Source organism: Thalassophryne amazonica, chromosome 12, assembly GCF_902500255.1.
Source record: "Thalassophryne amazonica chromosome 12, fThaAma1.1, whole genome shotgun sequence".
In the NCBI taxonomy this organism is placed as follows: Eukaryota; Metazoa; Chordata; class Actinopteri; order Batrachoidiformes; family Batrachoididae; genus Thalassophryne; species Thalassophryne amazonica.
The window spans coordinates 84,078,782-84,101,500 of record NC_047114.1 but is presented as its reverse complement, the minus strand read 5'-3'; the positions used below and the strand labels follow the sequence as shown (position 1 = coordinate 84,101,500).

Genomic DNA, 22,719 nt, shown 5'->3' with positions numbered 1-22,719 from the left:
CTGCACCGCCTTGACCCTTCATACTCACCTCTAATCTAGATTAATTAACTTTAAGCACTATGTTTTGAGATATTACCACTGACACTAAACCCAATCCACCTCCGTATTTGAAGAATTTACCTCATAAAAGACAACGAGAAACATCCAAAATTAGACCTCAGAATGAGTTTATGGCTATATGGCTGACACACATTCATCCAAATATCACATACAAACACTGCTCTCCAGCACCCTCTCCATCATCAAAAAATTTATTTGTGCTCAGTTTTGTCTGCAACAGCACAGAAATTGAGTATCATATGGACCCAAAACCATAAAAAAAAGAAAACCAAAAAACAAACAAAAACACATAAATATATAAATGGGTACATGTGTTTAAAAAAAAATGAACATGATTAAGAGAAAACTGAAACACAGTTGTATGGCATGAAGGAAATACCTTTTTTTTTTTCTTAATTTGATTTTAATGTTTGATGTTCTTCTCTGCATTTTACAAGCTATTGAGCTCCTGCAGCGTTTGGTCCAGGACTTGGTGCATTCCTAGGTTTTCCTCTTTTGCAGCTGATAGGCTCTCTGCAGTGAAAAGCAGCAGCAAATGTAAAAATGCAAGACCATCCATTGTTTCACATAAGCTCATGATATTTTTGATAACTATGAAGCTTAAATTTGAAAAGTTTGTGAAAAATAAACTTTTAGTGTAGTGAAAAGACAGAAGACGGGAGTAAAATAGAAACATCTTTATTGAGCTTTGGTTTAGTGGAAAAGGAGCAGGGGACAGCAAGAACAGAGTGATTTAAGACTAGATAGTGCTTCCAAAAGTGAAAGGACACAAAGTCTAGAGATCAAAAGCTAAATGCAAAGTTTACAAGGCATTCATATCATTGAGGGCATTATCCAGCTCCTCACTGATAGCCTTGTATTTCAGCTTCTGAGTGTACACCTCATCTGCAGGTCAAAGGGCACAGAGAAAGCAGGTTCAGAAGAATTTGCAGAACGGTGACGACGACAGAGGGAAAGCAAGGAGAGAAATAAAAGAAAAAGTTAAGAAAATTGAAGATCTAAAAAGAGAGTACAAACAGAATAATGATCACTGAAGGAGTGAAAAAAGTAAAAATAAAATACTGTAACGTACCTTCTAAGTCATCAATGGTCTTTTCCAGTTTAGACACAGACCTTTCTGCAAATTCTGCACGGGTTTCCGCCTTTAAAATAATAAACACGTATTAATCATTGGGACAGAATGCAGGCCCCTCTGGGGAAGAAGCTTGAGCAAGCGGGCAATTACCTCCTTAAGTTTCTCAGTCAGGACTCTGATATCTTCCTCATATTTGTCTTCTTTCACAGAGTACTACATACATGAAGGAAGGGGAAGGAAGTACAGGAAGAAAAAAAAGTTATACATCTTAAATATGGTGCATTTGGAAAGTATTCACAGCACTTCACTTTCTCAATTTTCTTCATGTTACCAAAACCAGCACGTTGCCCGGGGGATCCACGGGATCTAGATTGGGTAGTGTTTATAAAATACACTCAAAAATATAAACGCAACACTTTTGGTTTTGCTCCCATTTTGTATGAGATGAACTCAAAGATCTAAAACTTTTTCCACATACACAATATCACCATTTCCCTCAAATATTGTTCACAAACCAGTCTAAAGCTGTGATAGTGAGCACTTCTCCATTGCTGAGATAATCCATCCCACCTCACGTGTGCCATATCAAGATGCTGATTAGACACCATGATTAGTGCACAGGTGTGCCTTAGACTGCCCACAATAAAAGGCCACTCTAAAAGGTGCAGTTTTTTCGTACAGCACAATGCCACAGATGTTGCAAGATTTGAGGGAGCGTGCAATTGGCATGCTGACAGCAGGAATGTCAACCAGAGCTGTTGCTCGTGTATTGAATGTTCATTTCTCTACCATAAGCCATCTCCAAAGGCGTTTCAGAGAATTTGGCAGTACATCCAACCAGCCTCACAACCGCAGACCACGTGTAACCACACCAGCCCAGGACCTCCACATCCAGCATGTTCACCTCCAAGATCGTCTGAGACCAGCCACTCGGACAGCTGCTGAAACAATCTGTTTGCATAACCAAAGAATTTCTGCACAAACTGTCAGAAACCGTCTCAGGGAAGCTCATCTGCATGCTTGTCGTCCTCATCGGGGTCTCGGCCTGACTCCAGTTCGTCGTCGTAACCGACTTGAGTGGGCAAATGCTCACATTCGCTGGCGTTTGGCACATTGGAGAGGTGTTCTCTTCACGGATGAATCCCGGTTCACACTGTCCAGGGCAGATGGCAGACAGCGTGTGGGGCATCGTGTGGGTGAGCAGTTTTCTGATGTCAATGTTGTGGATCGAGTGGCCCATGGTGGCGGTGGGGTTATGGTATGGGCAGGCATCTGTTATGGACGAAGAACACAGGTGCATTTTATTGATGGCATTTTGAATGCACAGAGATACTGTGACGAGATCCTGAGATTGGGCCAACATCCAAGAACATCACCTCATGTTGCAGCAGGATAATGCACGGCCCCATGTGGCAAGGATCTGTACACAATTCTTGGAAGCTGAAAATGTCCCAGTTCTTGCATGGCCGGCATACTCACCAGACATGTCACCCATTGAGCATGTTTTGGATGCGCTGGACCGGCGTATACGACAGCGTGTACCAGTTCCTGCCAATATCCAGCAACTTCGCACAGCCATTGAAGAGGAGTGGACCAACATTCCACAGGCCACAATTGACAACCTGATCAACTCTATGCGAAGGAGATGTGTTGCACTGCATGAGGCAAATGGTGGTCACACCAGATACTGACTGGTATCCCCCCCCAATAAAACAAAACTGCACCTTTCAGAGTGGCCTTTTATTGTGGACAGTCTAAGGCACACCTGTGCACTAATCATGGTGTCTAATCAGCATCTTGATATGGCACACCTGTGAGGTGGGATGGATTATCTCAGCAAAGGAGAAGTGCTCACTATCACAGATTTAGACTGGTTTGTGAACAATATTTGAGGGAAATGGTGATATTGTGTATGTGGAAAAAGTTTTAGATCTTTGAGTTCATCTCATACAAAATGGGAGCAAAACCAAAAGTGTTGCGTTTATATTTTTGTTGAGTGTAGGTAGCTCACAATTTTCAAGGGTGTAACAAATTAAGCAAAGTTTCTATAATGAGTTGGAATGGCGTGTGAATCCAGAATGTTTACAACCTTAGTCCGCAACAGTTTTTAGAAGAACTCAACCCTTTAATTATCTGTTAATTATATAACTTTTTAATCTTAAGTTATTGTCTTAATGCATTGATAAATTGCTTAGGTTCTTGTTACTGTATACACATCATCATTATTATTATTATTATTATTACTACTACTTCTATTTTGTCATTTGATTTTTAAATGGGCCACAATGGTAATACGCGTTTCACTTTCTTGTGCCATCCATCTATTTTTTATGCATTTACAATTATGTACTTTCACTGAACTTACTAAGTAAACTCACACACGGTTTCAATATATAGATGATTTACCCCCCCGCTGGAGTGGCATGCGAGTCCAGAATGCAATTATCCATGTAAATTTTTCAGTGCTGGCAGCTAATATATGTAGCGTCTCCAAAAATATTAGTCCTATCAACTTTCTATTTTGGCAGCGCTCATCCTTAACCAAAAATACATAAGCATACCAAACAGCAAACATCAGCTCGCCCCAGTTGGTCCGTAATCAAAGTTATACGCATGCATATATGTACACAGATGCCACTTTGCTTTTAATTTATTATGGGGAGCTGCGCAGAAGGACAAAAGCAGAGCCACAGCTTTGTCTTTTCTGCAGTCTGCTGCAAGCAGGTGCTTTTAATTTTATATACTCACAGAGACAGTGGCGGAAGACATCAAACGCACTTCTCACTCGTGGTAATAGCAACATGACAAATAAACTGGCTAAACCAACTGAACTACAAAAACAAATCAGTAACACTAACAACACTGTTAAACTAAAATGAACCACAACATTTTAAACCCTAAACTCCCATGGCGCATTGCAGTACGTTGTCCACTGTTAGCTATTATTGCTAATTTCTCAAAAAAATATATTAGTCGTATAAATTTTTTGTTTACACAGTGCTCATCCTTGACCCAAAATACATAAGCATACCAAACTGCAAATATCAGTTCTCCCCAGTTTCTCCGTGATCGAAGCCATACACACGCATGCATACACGCACAAAGAGGCCACTTGGTTATTATAATATAGATGGATAAAATGTATTTTTCCCTCAAAATTCTGCACACAAGAGTCCATAAGGTCTATGTGAAAAAAAGTTTGGGATTTTTGCAATAAAAAAAAACTTAAGAAATTGCGTACATTAGTATTTACAGCCTTCGCCATGGAGCTCAAAATTGAGCTCAGGTGCATCCTATTTCCAACCATCCCTGAGATGTCTCTACAGCTTAATTTGAGTCTACCTGGAGTAAATTCAATTGATTGGACATTATTTGGAAAAACACACACCTCTCTACATATAAGCTCCCACAGTTGACAGCGCATGACAGAGCGCAAACCAAACATGAAGTCAAAAGAATTGTCTGTAGACCTCCGAGACAGGATTGTCTCGAGGCACAAATCTGGGGAAAGGAACACAAACATTTCTGCTGCTTTGAAGGTCCCAATGAGCCCAAAGATAGGTGCGCCAAGCTTGTGGCATCATATTCAACAAGACTCGAGGCTGTAATTGCTGCCAAAGCTGCATCAACAAAGTATTGATCAAAGGGTGTAAATGCTTATGTACATGTGACTTCATTTTTTTTGTTTTTTTTTTATAAATTTGCCACAAAAAAAAAATCATCTCATTATGGGGTGTTGTGAGCAGAATTTTAAGAAAAAAAAAATTATTTACTCCACTTTGGAATAAGGCTGTAACATAAAATGGAAAAAGTAAAGCACTGTGAATACTTTCCAGTCATGGCATGCTGAAGTAGTGCGTCAGCACTCTGCTGCTGTATAGGAATAGCTCCTGCTATTCTCAGTTCAAGCAGTTATTTGCTAGAAATGAAAATGCAACAACATTTAGGAGGAGGGATGATACATTACTTGCCTTTTCAGACTGGGCCTCAAGAGACTTAAGGGTGTTGGTGACATTCTTTAGCTCTTCTTCCAGGTCACCACATTTGCTGAAAGAAGGATAAATTTTATTTTTTATGACATGGATACAGTTTATATTAACCAGTAAAGCATAAGGACATATGTCAAAACTCTGAAAGTAGCTATGGAACTGTAGTAATGGTGTGTTAGTGCTTACAGTTCTGAAACTTCTGCCCGTTCCTCTGCTCGCTCCAGATCCCCCTCAACGATAACCAGTTTACGGGCAACCTGACAGAGACGCTCAAAAGTCACAGGTGTTCAAAAATAATATAAAATGACAGTTGCCAGTTGTCACAAATGTTGCCCGTACCTCCTCATACTTGCGGTCGGACTCCTCTGCGATGTTTTTGGCTTCTTTGAGTTGGAACTCCTGGAGCTCCATCTTCTCCTCATCTTTAAGCGCTCTGTTCTCAATAACCTTCATGCCTCTAAGGATGAGTAACCAAATTTAGTTCAACAAAAACAAATGAGATCTGAGATTTCTTTGACAATACAGAGGCAAAAAATCTTTTGACAATTTGTCAGAGATGCCAAGTTTTAAACATGCTGAAATGCCTACTGTCCTGATTGCAGACTGGAGACTAGAACTGATTTTGCTGCATGATGTGTAATTCACTACGGACCTCAAGCTTTGTACAAACCACTTCTTTGCCTGTGCAAACTGCACAAAAGTTCTGTACAATGGCTTTTAAGTGAGGTGAAAAGACAAATCATGAGGTTGAAGTAATTTGTTCAAGGTGATGCACATAAACCAGTTCAAATGTGACCCAATTTTACTTACATAGCTGGAAAGTACAACATGGATCCATTTTGACAACTGAATAATTACACTGATATACAGAGTGACCACCCTGGAGTCCATTACCTAGAATATTTTGAGCAAGTTTTCAGATCAAATTTTTGTTTAATAGTACTGTAAAATAAGCCTCCACTGACTGTAATTTATGAATGCACATTCCTGGACTGTCCAGCAGATGGCAGTGACCCAGCTTTCCTTTCACATGCCCTCCAGAATGATTGAAACAGGTGTGAAAATTAGTCAGTACTAATTTACAGTTTAAAAAAAAAAAGGTTTCTTGCACATTTCATCCTATATCTGCCTACATCGTGAACACATTTCTCTCCATACTTGATAAATTAAGGAGTTTGCTGATGCTGATGTGAAGGGTGGAGTGCACCAAACAAGCATGCAATGCACACACTATTTCAGCAACTGCCTGCAAGCTGAACCACAGCTGATCATAATTTTCCATAATCCATCCAGCGGGTGGCAAACACCTCTGTGGGATCTTACACAGGCAGAACCAAAAGTTGTTTTTTCAGTTGATCTGGTATATCAACATTCACCAACAACTAGTCAGCTCATCCTCATTATGTGTTCCTTCAATTTGGCAAATTTACAAGATCACAGCATTTAGTGATTTTGAGTTATTGTCTGTGCATGCTGGCAGGTATGGATTAATCCACTCACCCTTTACATTTTTTGCTAGCCAAGCCTTACGCCATTATCTGTGTAGGAAACATAGCTGTGCAAAGACTTGCTCAGGTACGCTAAATGTTGGCTTCAGCAAGCCAAGCAAACAGATTATATTGATTTCAACTTTGTAACAAGTTTACATCAATGTCCAGTCACTGTCCATACGGATCCATTTGACCGTTAAAAATAAGTAAACAGTGGCCAGAACTGAGGCAGCTGGTTTTGTCACACCTTACATTTGAGAAAATTCTACACTACCAGAGGATAAAACTGGTTTGCTATAATTTTGAGAGTTTTGAAAAACATTTCATGTTGTGGGTCAATAAGAAAACTACTTGAGGACAAAACTTTTTAAGATGCAATACTTCAGTTAGCCTGTAGGTAAAATGATTGCAAAGTTGATCTCTGTTACAGCCACATCTATGACACACCACAGCACCTTGTAATGTAAAGACTGTACTGTAGTTGCTGTTCTTTGTTCTCATTAAAAAAAAAAATAATTCAAATGATTGACATATGGCATCCATAACCATAAGGCCCCATCACTTTCCAATCTTCTTCATCTGTCTGTTCAATATGCAGTAACCCTATTATAAGATGATTATTGCCATGACGACATTTTGACTTCTGAAACGTGGCATTTCCAGGCCCCTGTCGTCACCTTTCACTCTCATCTGCAGCTTTCTCGGCCTCCTCCAGCTTCTGCAGGGCTGTGGCCAGACGCTCCTGTGCACGGTCCAGCTCCTCCTCCACCAGCTGGATCCTGCGGTTCAAAGAGGCCACTTCGCCCTCGGCCTACAGGAGCACACAAAGAGGTCACAGGTCAACAAAGAAATGCACAACTGCCACAAAAGGAGGAAGGATGCCGGATAAGGATTTCGCACGTTTGTGATTTTGGATTTTAACTTTTTTTTGACCATATGGAAGGTTTTTGTTCTTAGTGTGACGTGTAAAAATGCATGTATTGACCAGTTTCTTGTAGTTGACAGTTTAGTAGTTCTCCTTAAATAAAATGCGCATTACTTTTTGGAACTCCATTTCTCCGAACTGCACCTCTACCACTGCCTTTTCAGTCTTTTTATACTTGTGACAAAATGCACACCTATCCTTCCTGGAACAGGTGCAGTTTATTGTGATTTATGCAAATGAAGTCCAAAACTCACCAACTTTTTGCTGTAAAAGTCATGACTTGTTTCAGCAACGATCCTTATATTTACTTTCTGCAATTGCATATCGACTCTGAAAATAGATTAGTGATATTAAAGCTGCAAGTCTGGCACATCTTGAATTTCTCCTACAATTTAATGCTAATGTGGTGGCGTACAAAAATTACAAAAACAGTGTTTCAGCACAGACTGAGTGTTGTAGATTGCAAACTAGAACATTCTTGTTATTTTGTGCTTGACATGATCAGACTTGACTGCATTTATTGATGCCTCTGGAACGCAATACATGCAAGTATTCTGACTTTTCTCCTTCCCCCAGCTGATAAAAATCAGATTGCTTAACCGTGCAAAATGAGTGAATTCTATAAAATGTGCACATCTGCAGTCACCACCTTGGCAAAGTTTCAACATTTGTATGCGAGGTACTGCAGCTGGCTTGATGTTATACAGTAAACCCGTGTGTGTAGTAGCTCTGAGGGACTTTGCGTCTTTCCAAGCATTTTCCTGCGGGACTGATAAAGCAGATAACCATGTCTGCTCTCTCTTCCTGTGCTGGCCGAAGACGACAGAGAAGTAAAGCTTGTTCAATGTAATAAGCTGGCTCTTTTGCTTTGTTCACTAAATGATACCAAAAAAACCAAAAAAAAACCTTGGGATCTGTGTTCATTTGTACTTTGGAGCCATTTACAGAGAAGCAGCACACCTTTTTATACAAATGACAGAATGCACAGGGAACAAGTGAAGCACTGTTCTCATCATTGTGACCTATTTTGTCATCATTATAACCACATATGGTCTGGTGGATGAAGTGTGTACAAAGTTCAACGCAGGCACAGAAAGGGGGGGGGGGGGGGGGGGAGAAAAAAGATGTAGGGCTTACTCATTGATCAACAGCCAATCAATGCTTGTTCATGCAAATTAATTCTTCAAGATTCAGTGACTAGGCAGTTTCAGAGATTCAGAGGCAGAGTACACCCTGGCCAGAACGCTAGCCTACTGCAGGGCTGACATGTGGACAAACAAATTTATACTCCCACATAGTCCATCTGCGGGAAATGGTGTAGCGTCCAGTTTGTTTTTTGCTTTTTTCCCCCCCTCCCTTTTCCAATTCAATTTCTTTAATTGATATAGCACCAAATCACAACAAAGCTGCCTCAAGGTGCTTCACACAAGTAAGGTCTAACCTTACCAACGCCTAGAGCAAGCACACAGGCAACAGTGTTAAGGAAAAACTCCCTCTGATGATTTGAGGAAGAAACCTCAAGCAGACCAGACTCAATGGGGTGACCCTCTGCTTGGGTCATGCTACAGACATACTTGAAAATGCAAATATATTGAAAATTTGTCTTTTGTCTCTATCTGCACCTGTGTGAATGACTTATCAGTCCAATGCGTGAGTGACACAGTATGGTCATATAGTATGGTCAACTTAAACTCAACACCCCACCTAACCTCTATGTCTTTGGAAGCCAAAGCACCCAGAGAGAACCCACGCAAACACATGGGGGGGAGACCTGCAAGCTCCTCAAAGAAAGGGCCAGGTCGGAAGCAAAGCCAGGACCTTCTTGCTGTGAGGCAAGAGTGCTGCCCCATCTTTAACCACTTCCCTAGAATACTCATCCTAAATAATATCCAGTGCATGCGTATGTGACAGCACTGGGCTCAAGTTTTGAACTTGATGTTTCAATGAATATTATTCCCCCCCACTCAAAGACTTCATTCTGAACTGATGTTTTGTCCAAATTAAAAGGTCAGTCATTTTGTTCAAACAGTTGGAAGGACACAGTGGTCTGAAAGCAATACCCCAACATGGGCCAAATCTTTGTGTGTGTAGAGATGACCGACCAGCACCAATATCAAAGGACCAGAACACCAACTTCCCTTTTTGGCCACTCCTTTCAAACTCCCCTCTTCTGCATCGAGCAGAAGGAACATCATTTGTAGCCCATTAGCAGGCTGAATGGTGCGCCATGTGGTGAAGGCCAGATGCAGGTTGATCCTAGTCTGACCATGTTCTTGGTCAGAGGTATTTTTAAACCTTCCAACATTTTATGGAAAATCGCTAGTATGTTTATAAATGTGGAGAGAAGAAACAGTTTTATAGGCTGTCCCGATTTGTATAATTCACAGAACACACACTCGTGTTTAAAACAAAACAATTCCACCAGACACTGGTGGAAATGCAAGGCGTTATGAATATTGTCAACAGACATCCTGGCCAGAGACATGCCGGGCCTAGCACAGCTGCCAACCACCCACATTTGGCAGGATTTGTCCCCGTGTCCCGCACAATGCCTAGGGCATGCTGGCCGCAGACATGCTGGACCTAGGGCATCTTGGCCTAGTGCTTACATATGCTCATAACTGGTACTCATGGTGCTTGGGTGTGCTAAAAAGAAGTGTTGCGCCGCAGAAAACACAAGAGAAGCACTTCATAGGAGGAAAGCAATGACAGATTGCAGGAAAAGTGTTTCCCTCTGTGTGCTGTCTGCTGTGCATCAACCATTTTTAGCACACACAAGCATGATGAGTACCAGTTATGTGCACCCCTGCTCATAAATGCTGGTGTGGTATAAGGATTAGGTATACAAATAAAACCCAAGCAATCGTTTTATCTTTATTTTTCAATACTTTCAGTTCAGGGTTAAGGCTACAGCTCATTATTAGTCTTTCAGTTTCTATACCCGCTTACTCCAATTGAGGGTCGTAGTTGGCTGGAGCCTATTCTAACAATCATAGGGCAAGAGGCAGACTACACCCTGGACAGGATGCCAGTCCATCACAGGGTCACCAGTAGGCATACAAACTTATTCATACACACCTACGGGCAATTTAAAATTCCCCAATTCACCTAACCTGCATGTCTCTGAAAGTGGGAGGAACGAAGTGGCTACGGGTACGTACATCCGTATCTTCTGCGGGACTGCTAAAGGTACGGACCAAGGTTCACTGAAGATACGGACAATGTACAGATGAGTTTTGAAGCCTTGCCGGATCTTTAGCTGCATATGGTACGGGTACGGACATATTTGCGCATTCTGATTGGTCAGTAAGACACCCTCCATATCTTTAGAATGGTCTCTGTAGATACGGGTCCGTACCCGTAGCCATGGCCTTGGAGCACCCTTGGAGGGAACCCATGCAAACTCCACATAGAAAGGCCCAAATGGGACACGATCTCACGACCTTCTTGCTGTGACGCAACAGTGATAACCACTGACCCACCATGCCTCCTTCAGTAAGAGTCAGAAAGACGTCATTCCGAACTAAAAAGGCCACATTATGGCATATTATCTGGCCATGCCGGAATGTCATAGACCCCAAATATCCTGCACTTTACAAGAATAAAGATTTGTTGGAAGTAATCTAACTGAGCACAATCTTAGCCAAACCTACAGGCAGCTTCAAATAGGAATAATGGGAATTAACTGACTTTCTTCATAACATTCCCTTGATTGTGTTTCATTTGAGACATTTGGAAGTTTTCCTGAGGGCGGGTACAGACAAGACAACACAGCTAAGGACAAGTCCGCAAAGGAATGTTAGAGAGAAACGATGCCACAGGAAACCCTACAACGAACAAACGACACTTCTGAGACCTTGCAAACATGATGAGTAAATAAATTATCGTTAGTCGAGCCACTCTTTAAAAAGTTTTATAACTTTTTTCTCTCTTTTTTTTTTTTTTTTTTACAGTGATTCTACCTGCGTGTCATCACACCGGAAGTTTAGCACTCTCAAAAAATTGAAATAACGGGCTAAACGTCTACTACAAACACACGACATGTAAGGTATTCTTCAAATAAATTAATATAAAAAAGAATTTAGGGGAAATAATCTCACTTTTTCGCGTAGTTCCCGTTCCTCGTCCAGTTCTCTTTGTATGGCCAAAGCGCGATCTTCAGCGTCATCCGCCTGCTGCTGCAAAGTCTGAATTTTCTTCTTCACCGCCTCCATAACCTCTTCTTTTCTCACACTAAACCGACGAAATTACAACAAACCGGCTCTGAGACGTCGTTAAAAAAAATACGGTCTTGATTTCCGCCCAAGTTGCAGCCTGTGTGGAAAAACTTTTTTTCTTTTTCCCCCCCTTTGTCGTACAGGAAATCAGCGACGTGCCGAGTTGGAATGGGAAGAGAAAAAAAAAAAGAAGGGCAGGGAGTTTTCAGGAAATTTATGGCGAGATCCTCCAATCCTGGGAAGAAGCTTGTCTCAGATGACATCACAGGATTCGGGAGGGGCGAGGCCTTTTCTTTTCCTCCACAAAAGAGGTGTGGGAGGTCAGCCTGTGTGAGGAAGTCCACATTTCAGCCCATTGTGGACTTTTAAGGCAAAGCGGAGAGAAAACGGGAAGAGCTCAGTCTCGTTAGAATCTGAATCACCGCTTCACGGGTGTGAATCATGTCTCGTGTGAATTCACTTATGTCTGGGAAGAAAAAAACAAAACAAAACAGCATGAAGGAAGGCAGACGCAAAGGTCCAGAACCAGATCACTGGAATGGGAGTTGCCTGCAGATATGACCTGCAGCCATTGGGTGGCGACACATTCCTTCCTGCTCCTCTCCCCTGTCCCACTCCCCCTGATTATCCTGTGAGTTGGTGATGGTAGACCGGGTTTATTTATGGACACAGTTCTTTGGGCTTTGTTTGCTTAAAGGATGAGTTCACTTCTTTTTGTGGCCGTAGTCACGAAAGAATTCACTTTTGACAATGCCTTACGGCCTAAGCCACTGTCAAAGGTGAATGCCTAATACTTGGGGTGTCGATATTTGGCCCCAGTTTGTGTCCCAACTCCAAAAATGAGGAAATGTATTAAAATAGCAAGCAAAATTCAAGTGTAACCAAGTATTGCCGAATACACCCTACAATGGTCAAGTCCCTAATACCCCTAATCAGTACACCTGGGGTCCAAGCATTTATTGGTATATTTTCTGAACCATTATACTTCTTAAGATGAAATTTTATGTGATTGTCACCTATACAGCTGTCTTCAATTTCCCTTATTTTAATTCAGTTTGTTTAAATACTGTGAGTTCTATAATCATTTTTCTTATGGGGTCCACTTGGTCTTCAGTTTGATATGATGGTATCTGGTTGGTCTGAGTAGGGGGGCAAAGCTCTCGATTTACCGATCGATCTACGTTCCGATCCTCACCTATGGTCATGAGATTTGGCTCATGACCATAGGTGACTCAGACTCATACTCAATGAGTCCAATGACACCAGACTCAGTTCCAGAGTACACAAATTTGGCCAGGTAAAACATTATCGGCCTACCTTTGGTAAGCTCTTATACACTATTAGCACCTAGGTAAAGTAATGCTAACCTCTAGGGAACATACTAGCAAGTGATAATAATGCATCACGATATGTATCGAATCGTGACCGGTGCATCATGATATGTACTGAATCGTGACCGGTGCATCATGATATGCATTGAATCGTGATATGTATCGAATTGTGATTGGTGCATCGTGATATGTATAGAATCGTGACCAGTGCATCATGATATGTATTGAATCCTGATATGTATCGAATCGTGTCCAGTGCATCATAATATGTACTGAATTATGACCGGTGCATCATGATATGTATTGAATCGTGATGTGTATTGAATTGTGATTAGTGCAACGTGATATGTATCGAATCATGATTGGTGCATCGTGATATGTATCGAATCGTGACCAGTGCATGATGATATGTATCATATCATGACCGGTGCATCATGATATGTATTGAATCGTGACCGGTGCATCATGATATGTATTGAATCGTGATATGTATTGAATCATGATTGGTGTGACGTGATATGTATCGAATCATGATTGGTGCATCGTGATATGTATCGAATCGTGACCATTGCATGATGATATGTATCATATCATGACCGGTGCACCATGATATGTATTGAATCGTGATGTGTATTGAATTGTGATTAGTGCAACATGATATGTATCGAATCATGATTGGTGCATCGTGATATGTATCGAATCGTGACCAGTGCATGATGATATGTATCATGTCATGACCAGTGCATCATGATATGTATTGAATCGTGACCAGTGCATCATGATATGTATTGAATCGTGATATGTTTTGAATCGTGATTGGTGCAACGTGATATGTATCGAATCATGATTGGTGCATCGTGGTATGTATCGAATCGTGACCAGTGCATGATGATATGTATCAAATTGTGACCGGTGCATCATGATATGTATTGAATCGTGACCGGTGCATCATGATATGTATTGAATCATGATATGTATCGAATTGTGATTGGTGCATCATGATATGTATCAAATCATGACCGGTACATCATGATATGTATTGAGTCATGACCGGTGCATCGTGATATGTATCGAATTGTGACTGATGCATCATGATATGTATTGAATTGCGATAGGTGCATCATGATATGTATCGAATAGTGATTGGTGCATCATGATATGTATCGAATAGTGATTGGTGCATCATGATATGTATCGAATCGTGACCGGTGCAACGTGATATGTATCGAATCATGATTGGTGCATCGTGATATGTATCGAATCGTGACCAGTACATGATGATATGTATCAAATCGTGACCGGTGCATCATGATATGTATTGAATCGTGACCGGTGCATCATGATATGTATTGAATCATGATATGTATCGAATTGTGATTGGTGCATCATGATATGTATCAAATCATGACCGGTACATCATGATATGTATTGAGTCGTGACCGGTGCATCGTGATATGTATCGAATTGTGACTGATGCATCATGATATGTATTGAATCGCGATAGGTGCATCATGATATGTATCGAATAGTGATTGGTGCATCATGATATGTATCGAATCATGACTGGTGCATCATAATATGTATCGAATCATGATAGTGCATCATGATATGTATCAAATCATTAGGGTGCATCATGATATGTATCAAATCATGATGCTAGTGTGTTGTTCCACCTATGTGAAACCCACTAGGTAAAGAGCAGCAGCTTTCAAAAGTGCACGATGTAGAGACAGAGCATCTAACAGGCCATCTGAGGTCATTGGTAATCAGACCTTTAACCTTAGTGACCGTATCTCACCTGATGACCTCAGAGATGGCTTTTCTTTCACAATGACTGTATTCTCTTGATATAACTGTTAAAACTGTTGAGAAAACTTGAATTTCTGGTGCTGTAGCTATAAATTTCAGGAACTGGGATATATTTAATAAAGCACACACACATCAACACATCAACACATCAAAGTCTGTCTCCACAGATATTTGCTTTTTGCTTATATTTAATAAATTCTCGTCTTGCTCACTATTATAAAGCCAGTCAGAATAGAATGTAAGATCACTGTAAAGAAAGAAAGAATGAAAGAAAGAAAAAAAATCCAGAGGCCAAAGCATTGATTTCATAGCAGTATGGGGTTCTCTGTTTGCTTAAGCTGCATTCCTGGGATTCCTGTTCAGCTGCAGGCCGGCAAAGTTTTGTCTCTGCTTGAGAAATCACCCTCTTACAGACTGCAGTGAGACACCAATAGCTCAGCGTTCCTCAACGCTATCTGACTCAGGTAGAACAGCGTCATAGGTAGCGTAGAGGAGCGTTGCCTTGAGGCGCTGTGAAGCTGTTTGATCAGCGGGTACTGAGCTGGAAGGTTTAAATGTTTTTTTTTACCTTATTAGTCGGTGTACGCCTTGAATGCACATACAGCTGGGTTGTTTGCATTTGAATAGTTTGGCATCTTTGCACCTCAAGCTAACTGACTATGTGAAATGTTCTTGTGATTGGCATCTTAAGTGCCTGTCATCTGCTTTGAGTATTTTCTGAAAATTGTGTCACTCAGAAAATAAGCAATCGGAGGTTAACAATTAAGGCGATTGCACACATGGCCGCGAAAAGGGAGTTAAAATGAAGATATGAATGCACGTTTTAAAAAGTATTTTTTAGAGATGTACTACTGATGGTGAGCAGGGCTCTGTTTGGAAATCCAACACTTGAGAGCGACGGTTCACTCTGTCCGTCTGAAAGTGTGGATATCGATCCTTTATAGGGGTAAAACCTGGGGTGTTCCACTGTAATGTGGATAATGTGTTACAGATGGCTTTTTGTGGCAAACTCACTTCTGAGGCCTTCTTCTCCGATTGTTCCAGTTTCTCCTGAGCATCCTTCAAGGCTCCAGAATACTTGTCCAACTCATCCTCTGTTGCTTTTAATTTCTTCTGCAGGGCGACCAGCTCATCCTCCAGCTAAAGAAGGAAAAGAGGATAGAGTTAGAAGGAATGCACCCCAATGATGCTTGATCTGATTGTGTTCTGCAATGTATGAAGAAGATGTCCTATATCAGCCCTGAGGACCGTTGATACTTATGCCAAGATATCATAGCGTGAAGTGGAAGAGAGTCCACAACTCCACCTGGACACAATGCCAGTCCCACACAGGTTGCTTCCCTAGCCAAGGCAGGTGCCCATTTGCAGGTGGGTGGACTGAAACAATGCAGATTGTCTTGTCTGAAGACATACACAGGTAGTATGAGTGGGATTTGAACTCAGGTCTATAAATTAGCAGGCTAGCTCCTATTCCACTGAGCTACCTGTTCTACTGTAATGTATGTAAGTCCCTTTGGCTTTTCCCTTCTTTCACCCAGTTTTAGGCTGGATACCCTCCATGACACAACTCCACATGGAGAATGGTTAGGGGTGCATTGTACTGGGAACCTTCCACATTGGAAACAAGCCCACTTAACCACTTGGCCACCAACCAATACTGTAATATATGAAACATTTTAAAAATATCAACAGACACAATTTCATTTTCTTTATTTCTTTTTTTAAAATGTGGGAAGGGGGAATCATTTTAGATAATAATAACATTTGTGAACAGAGTTTTACATACAGCTTGGCTAAAAATATATAAAAATTAATAATAATGATAATAAATTCCCCAGCTACATGCATTCCCTTTTTATTAGATGGGTCAAAATGCATAGAACACTGGCATCTACTGGATGGCAGTGTGAATAGCACCCGCCCAAATATCATACGGTCGTTGAGCTGAATCAAAACTTAACAAACACAATTTTCAGTTTTGCAAATGCCTTTTTTTACAAATGAAAAAAGACATATTTTACAAATATACATTTATTTGTAAAAACCAACACATGTGTTACAGTAACTTGTGTGTTGGTTTTTACATACACTCAACAAAAATATAAACGCAACACTTTTGGTTTTGCTCCCATTATTGTGGACAGTCTAAGGCACACCTGTGCACTAATCATGGTGTCTAATCAGCATCTTGATATGGCACATCTGTGAGGTGGGATGGATTATCTCAGCAAAGGATAAGGGCTCACTATCATAGATTTAGACTGGTTTGTGAACAATATTTGAGGGAAATGGTGATATTGTGTATGTGGAAAAAGTTTTAGATCTTTGAGTTCATCTCATACAAAATGGGAGCAAAACCAAAAGTGATGCGTTTATATTTTTGTTGAGTGTATATAAATCAACCAATCAGTGATGAGCGGAGGCTCATTTTCCTCATAATGCCTTTTGGCATCTGTGTGTGTTAATGTTCAAACCTTCAGAATTAGTGCATTATTTTATAATTAAAAGATATGTGTTATATTTTCACTTTGTAAAAATGACAGAGTTGACATTAATGGTAAACAATCTGGATTAATTTGGTTTATAAATCAAAACCATAAGTCAAACCTGCTTTCCTTTTCAGGACTTCTGCCTCACGTCCGGACCACTGTATGTTGAATATAAATGACTCTTCCTTACAGCAGTGGGCAGGGCGCACAAAGACAGAAGCGATGACTTGTTGGTTGTGTTGGATTTGTGATCGTCTTTGATTCTAATCTAATCGTGGCAGTGCTTAAAGTCAAAACCGGCATGTCAGTAGCTGAAAGTGTACCGGAGACAATACTGAAGGTTAGTGGTTAGCTTCCACTAAAGTTTTTAGTCGTTTATCGGTTTGGAGTTATAAAAGTTAACTTTTCAGTTAGCAGATTAGTGGTTATTAAAGCTAACTTTTTGGTTAGCTGTGCCCACCACTGGCTATTTGTGCTCCTCGCACAATAGTAGACAGCAGGTGATCACATTCAAGCTGTCTGTGAAAGTGTCTAAGTGCCACACGAAAGTGGCATAACCTAGCAACACATATGTGGCATGCTAGAGTGTTGGCTCCTCCCTCAACACATGTGAAATGGACGGCATTTATATAGTGCTTTTCCATCTGCATCAGACGCACAAAGCACTTTACAATTATGCCTCACATTCACCCCGATGTCAGGGTGCTGCCATACAAGGCGCTCACTACACACCGGGAGCAATAGGCCCAAGGACCTTGCCCAAGGGCCCTTAGTGATTTTCCAGTCAGGCGGGGATTTGAACCCAGGATCTTCTGGTCTCAAGCCCAACACCTTAACCACTAGACTCCTGTTATAACTCAGCCCTTTATAACAGGAGTTAAGTATTATAAATTGTGGTGTTTTATTCATTTTTTTGTTCCACTACTGTATGCTTGACTTCCCACATGCTTACACTGTGTTCGTGCACTGGAGCACAAGCGTGCAGGAAACCGTCCTGTGGTATCATGCAAACCTGCATCCCTCCCAACAGCAGGTGGAATGTTTCGTGGTTCCCCATTTCATTTTTGTTTTGCGGATTTTCTTCCGGTTTTTGCGTCTTTTGTGTTATGTGTGAAGGGGCCCTTAATGATGTAAAGTATGCAGGGTCTCAAAATTCGTCTAGTTTTCTATAAAGGCTGTTGCTATTAATACTTACGCAAACCGTGAATTGCTATTAGCACAGAACTGCACCCATTGTTATTTGAACGACCCAACATCACAGTCCATGTGCAACCCGAACCTTAACCCTAACCCTAACCCAACTTTGAACCTTGAGTTATTCAGTTATTCAGAGTTATGTCCAATATTGTCAAACATCTTGTGCAAATGTCTTCCAGTCATTTTGCATACTCAACAAACAAAACAACAACAACAACAACAACAACAACAACAACACAATGTTCACCATTTACTGTTTCTGTACTCTGGCAAAATAATTTCCTCCAGGACAAATAAAGCTGATCTTTGTCTTTTATCTTTATTAGCAGCCACTTTGTTTCTATAATAGGTTGTACCATTAAATATAGTAGCATGAATATTTTAGAGATGGTCCCTGACGAAGAACTTGATTTGTAGAGATACAAAATTTTGCTCCAGATGCCTTGGCTTAATTCTTTAGATTATTTTCCTGCTCTTAAATGTAGGAAGGTGCTGGTTCATGATGGCGTCATCAAAAGTGATTTAATCTATTAGTTCTTGATACCATCACTAAATGGAGTAGATTTTTGTGATGGTATCATGAAAAATTTTGTGATAGTAATTTGGGGGTGGAGGGTTATGGTTAGGTTCAAAATAAGTGAGAAAAAAAACATGTGGTTCTACAGGTTGGTCGTTAAATACAGTCTAATGCTTCACAATTACTCCTTAATGAATAATTTCGAAGCTTTTACAAAAAAAGTAAGCCTTTTCTTAGGATCACCACAGCAGATACAATATGGACCTGTATGTTCATTTGGCACTTTTTCAACCCAATCTCACACCATTTTGTGATGGCATCACGGAAAGTAAATGCGGGGTGATGGGGGGGCTCTGGGGTTATAGTTGGGGTTAGGCTTAGGGAAGAGGTAGGGTTCAAAATAGTACAATAAAAATAACGTGCAACATATGCAAACATATGCGTACCTTTTAAAATAACTTTATATAGAATTAAAGTAGACATCCTAACTGTCATACTGTTTCATAAAATGAAATTTGTGAATTGAATTGAGTTTGAAAGTTTTTAGCCATGGTGTGTGTTAAGTTTTGTCCATAACTGTCAGTGTAGAATAATAAATAGAATTTGTGTATTTTGATCACTCCTGTCAGCAGAAGGACACTCTGGGCTTTGGACCACCATGCCAAGAATAGTAAAGATTGCATCCCTCAGCACTGTTTGGAACGTGGCCATCCAAACACATGGAATTGTAATCATCTAGGATTTCATGCTGACTAGTTTTTTTGAAGAAGACATGATGAGGATACATATGTGCAGTGTCAGTGACAACTGTCAGAGCTCTCACAGGGTTTCATTGGGATGTTAGACACCCAAGAAAGGATTCTTTCCGTTTACTTTAATCCAAGTCCTGGCTTTGTCCCCGTCTTCCCAGCGCCGGCTGTCGAGCATTTCAGTCATACTGTCATGATGACGCCGCTGCTCCCGCCGCCCAATAATTGCTTCTATTTAGAAACCTGAAATATCCTGTTACATCTTCAGATGTGGCTTTGCTTGTAGTTGTATTATACACTATCATTAATTTAGCTGTTGAGACATCAAGCTGCTCGCGCCTGGAGCAGGGGATCACTAAATATGGGCATTGCAGTTCGGGAGGTTTGCGTTGGTGCAGAGTTGGAGTAACAGTTGCTATAGATGGATTTCTCTAATTGCTGCAGCAACAGTTCTTATAGTGGGTTTGAGTAATGGACCTGGCTCCCCGTGGAAATCAGTCCAGTAGTCATCAGTCTGCCACTCTACGCATCTGTAGATATCCTCCTCTTTCTGCTGCCCACCACAAAACAAGACCCCGGCTGGGGTTCAGTATCAGCTGCACTCTGCAGTTCTATATTTGCTGCTTTGAAAAATGCTTGACATGTAACTCCACCCACCATCTTCATAACAGCAATTTATCATGAAAATTAAAAATATTTTTCACCGTTTCTTCAAGGTCGTGTCTCCAAACACTTTGACACTGAGGTTGTACTTTCCAAAATAACCCATTTTCAGGTCTCATAAAATGGTTGTTTATGCACCTGTTGCTTTAAATGAAGGAGCTTTTTCAAAAATATACAAAACCAAACCCCTAAAAACAGAACAATGAAAAAAAAACAAAAACAAACAAAAGCACACACACTCAGGGAAAGAAAGAACCAGCGCCTCTTGCAACCACGCAAGTGGCAAGTTGACAGATGGCAGCGCATGACCAAGAGTGAGATTATCTCATTTTCATTTCATTCAGTGATGATAGAACCTACTGGAAGAGCCTCTGAGTCTGTACTTAATTTTTCTATTTTCAAAAGAAACAAGACATCATGCAACCAGGCCTTAACTGAAGGTGGCAAAGGGAGACTTCCACAAAAGCAAAATTCTCCGGGGAGAGAACAAAAAGGCACAGGCAATTACTCTCCGTTGAACCACTGACACTTTAATATGTGGTATAGGTATTTTTGGCTATGTGAGAGGAAGGACAAATTTTCAAATCCAAAATCTTTGAAATTATATAAAAAAGGCATGGCAGTACTTTGACAGTTTTGGACACAACCAAAACATATGGGTCAAGTCACAGGGAGTCTTAGAACATGTAAAACATCCCTGATCTAGTTTGCCCAGATAAAATTGAGCAGGTCTGGCCTTACTATAGTGAATTCTGTATCATACTTTGAATTGTATTAAGCTGAGTCTGGTACAGCTGGGGGAGGAATTGACAGCATGCAGGGCCTTTTTCCAAAAGTCACCCCACAGGGTAATATGCAATTCATTCTCCCAGTTGACCCTTATTTTATTAATGATTGAGACATATCATGAAAAAAACTATTATAAAAGAATGAAATGGGTCTTTTAGGTAAAGGCTCAGCTTTCAGGATTAAATCTGGACCATATGATGTGAGTCCTCACAAGTTCATGTAGTTAAGAATATCTATAGAAACCTGAAAGGAAAGGAGCTTCTGTAGCCACACACCCCTTTTCTGGGGAGAGGGGGGCATCTCCTTTCTCTCAGATGCGCTGAGTGCAAGCAGGAGATCAGATATGGATGTTCGTGACATATGTCACGGGAGTCGCAAACAAGTTGGCTCAGGGGAACTTTTTGCATACAGCAGAAGACTTTCTCCAAATGCAGCTATAGAACTGTGAGGCTTTTGAAAAGGTTAACATGAACCCTAACTAATGTAACTCTGAAGAAAGGTTTTGCACAATAATGCCCCATTAATAAAGAATCACACAGCATTTACCAGAACTATGTTCCTACACTTAAACTGGGAATCAAGAGAAAACATATAATAAATAATTTCTTTTTGCAAACAGTGTGAAATTTACAAAGTTCTTCAGAGGTGCTGATTGGGCTGTCTAAATAACACCATTAAACTTGTAAGTCATATCTCACCTCTTTGCATTTATCTTCTGCTGACTTCTTGTCTGCCTCAGCTTGTTCTGCCCTATCCAGGGCGTTCTCCTTATCCAGCTTCAGCATCTGCATCTTCTTCTTGATGGCCTCCATGGCGACGGTTGTCTTTCTGTGTCTTGCAAGCTTCAAAAAGAGGAGTTTATAGTTTCTTTTTTTCTTTGTGAGAGCGCGTGTGTGCGCAAAAGCTGTTGCAGATGTTTAGAAGAAGTTCTTGCACCAGAGCCTGAGGCTGACAGGGAGAGAAACCAGCAGATGCAGAGAGGAGTGAGAGGGAAGGAGAGGAGGATGCAAAGTGAGCGTCAGCAGACCACGATGTGATTTAAAGTTAAGTGGAGGTTTGGAGACAGCCCCAGTCCTTAGTGACAGCCCTTTCCCACCGTTTACCCCTTCTGCCACTCCCCACTTTGGCTACCAGCACTTATTGTGGCCCCCTCCCTCATCTAAACTTCAGCTCTCAAATGCTCTAGCAGGAACAGCGTGGGGTAGATGTACCCGGAATATTCACCCTGCCTGTCTCCTTATTTGGATCATGCCTTAAAAAAAATGTTGTTTTGTTTGAATGCACCAAATCTCAGACATCAAAAGGATTTTGTTCATAATAAAAGAGAAGTAATTCAAGCTCCAGAGGATTTGGTTTTATTTTCCTCTGGGCTGCATATCTATATGCCTATGTTCTTACTTAGGAATGTTCAAATTGATG

At 40.8% G+C, this 22,719-nt stretch overlaps 1 protein-coding gene across 4 annotated transcripts; it reads right to left on the bottom strand.

Moving 5' to 3' along the window:
- Positions 1-235: 235 nt before the first annotated feature.
- On the bottom strand, positions 236-22,389 carry LOC117521703 (tropomyosin alpha-1 chain-like). 4 transcript variants are annotated; one of them, XM_034183042.1, is made up of 9 exons: positions 21,999-22,388; positions 15,911-16,036; positions 7,292-7,425; positions 5,464-5,581; positions 5,311-5,381; positions 5,107-5,182; positions 1,286-1,348; positions 1,133-1,202; positions 236-573 (listed from the first exon to the last, which is right to left on the bottom strand). In XM_034183042.1, the coding sequence occupies exons 1-9, from the start codon at positions 22,110-22,112 to the stop codon at positions 491-493; spliced, it is 855 nt and encodes a 284-aa protein (XP_034038933.1). In that variant the 5' UTR covers positions 22,113-22,388; the 3' UTR covers positions 236-490. The 4 variants fall into 4 exon arrangements, with proteins under 4 accessions (XP_034038933.1, XP_034038935.1, XP_034038934.1 ...); XM_034183043.1 differs by lacking the exon at positions 236-573 and adding an exon at positions 723-945 and having other exon boundaries at positions 21,999-22,389; XM_034183044.1 differs by lacking the exons at positions 15,911-16,036; positions 21,999-22,388 and adding an exon at positions 11,640-11,945.
- Positions 22,390-22,719: the final 330 nt, after the last annotated feature.

Coding starts and splice junctions, on each gene's coding strand:
- LOC117521703 (XM_034183043.1), bottom strand. CDS start 22,112: ATGGAGGCCATCAAGAAGAAGATGCAGATGCTGAAGCTGGATAAGGAG. Junction 16,037..21,998: donor CAGAAGATAAATGCAAAGAG/GTGAGATATGAC, acceptor TTCCTTCTTTAG/CTGGAGGATGAGCTGGTCGC. Junction 5,183..5,310: donor CGGGCAGAAGTTTCAGAACT/GTAAGCACTAAC, acceptor TCCTTCTTTCAG/CAAATGTGGTGACCTGGAAG.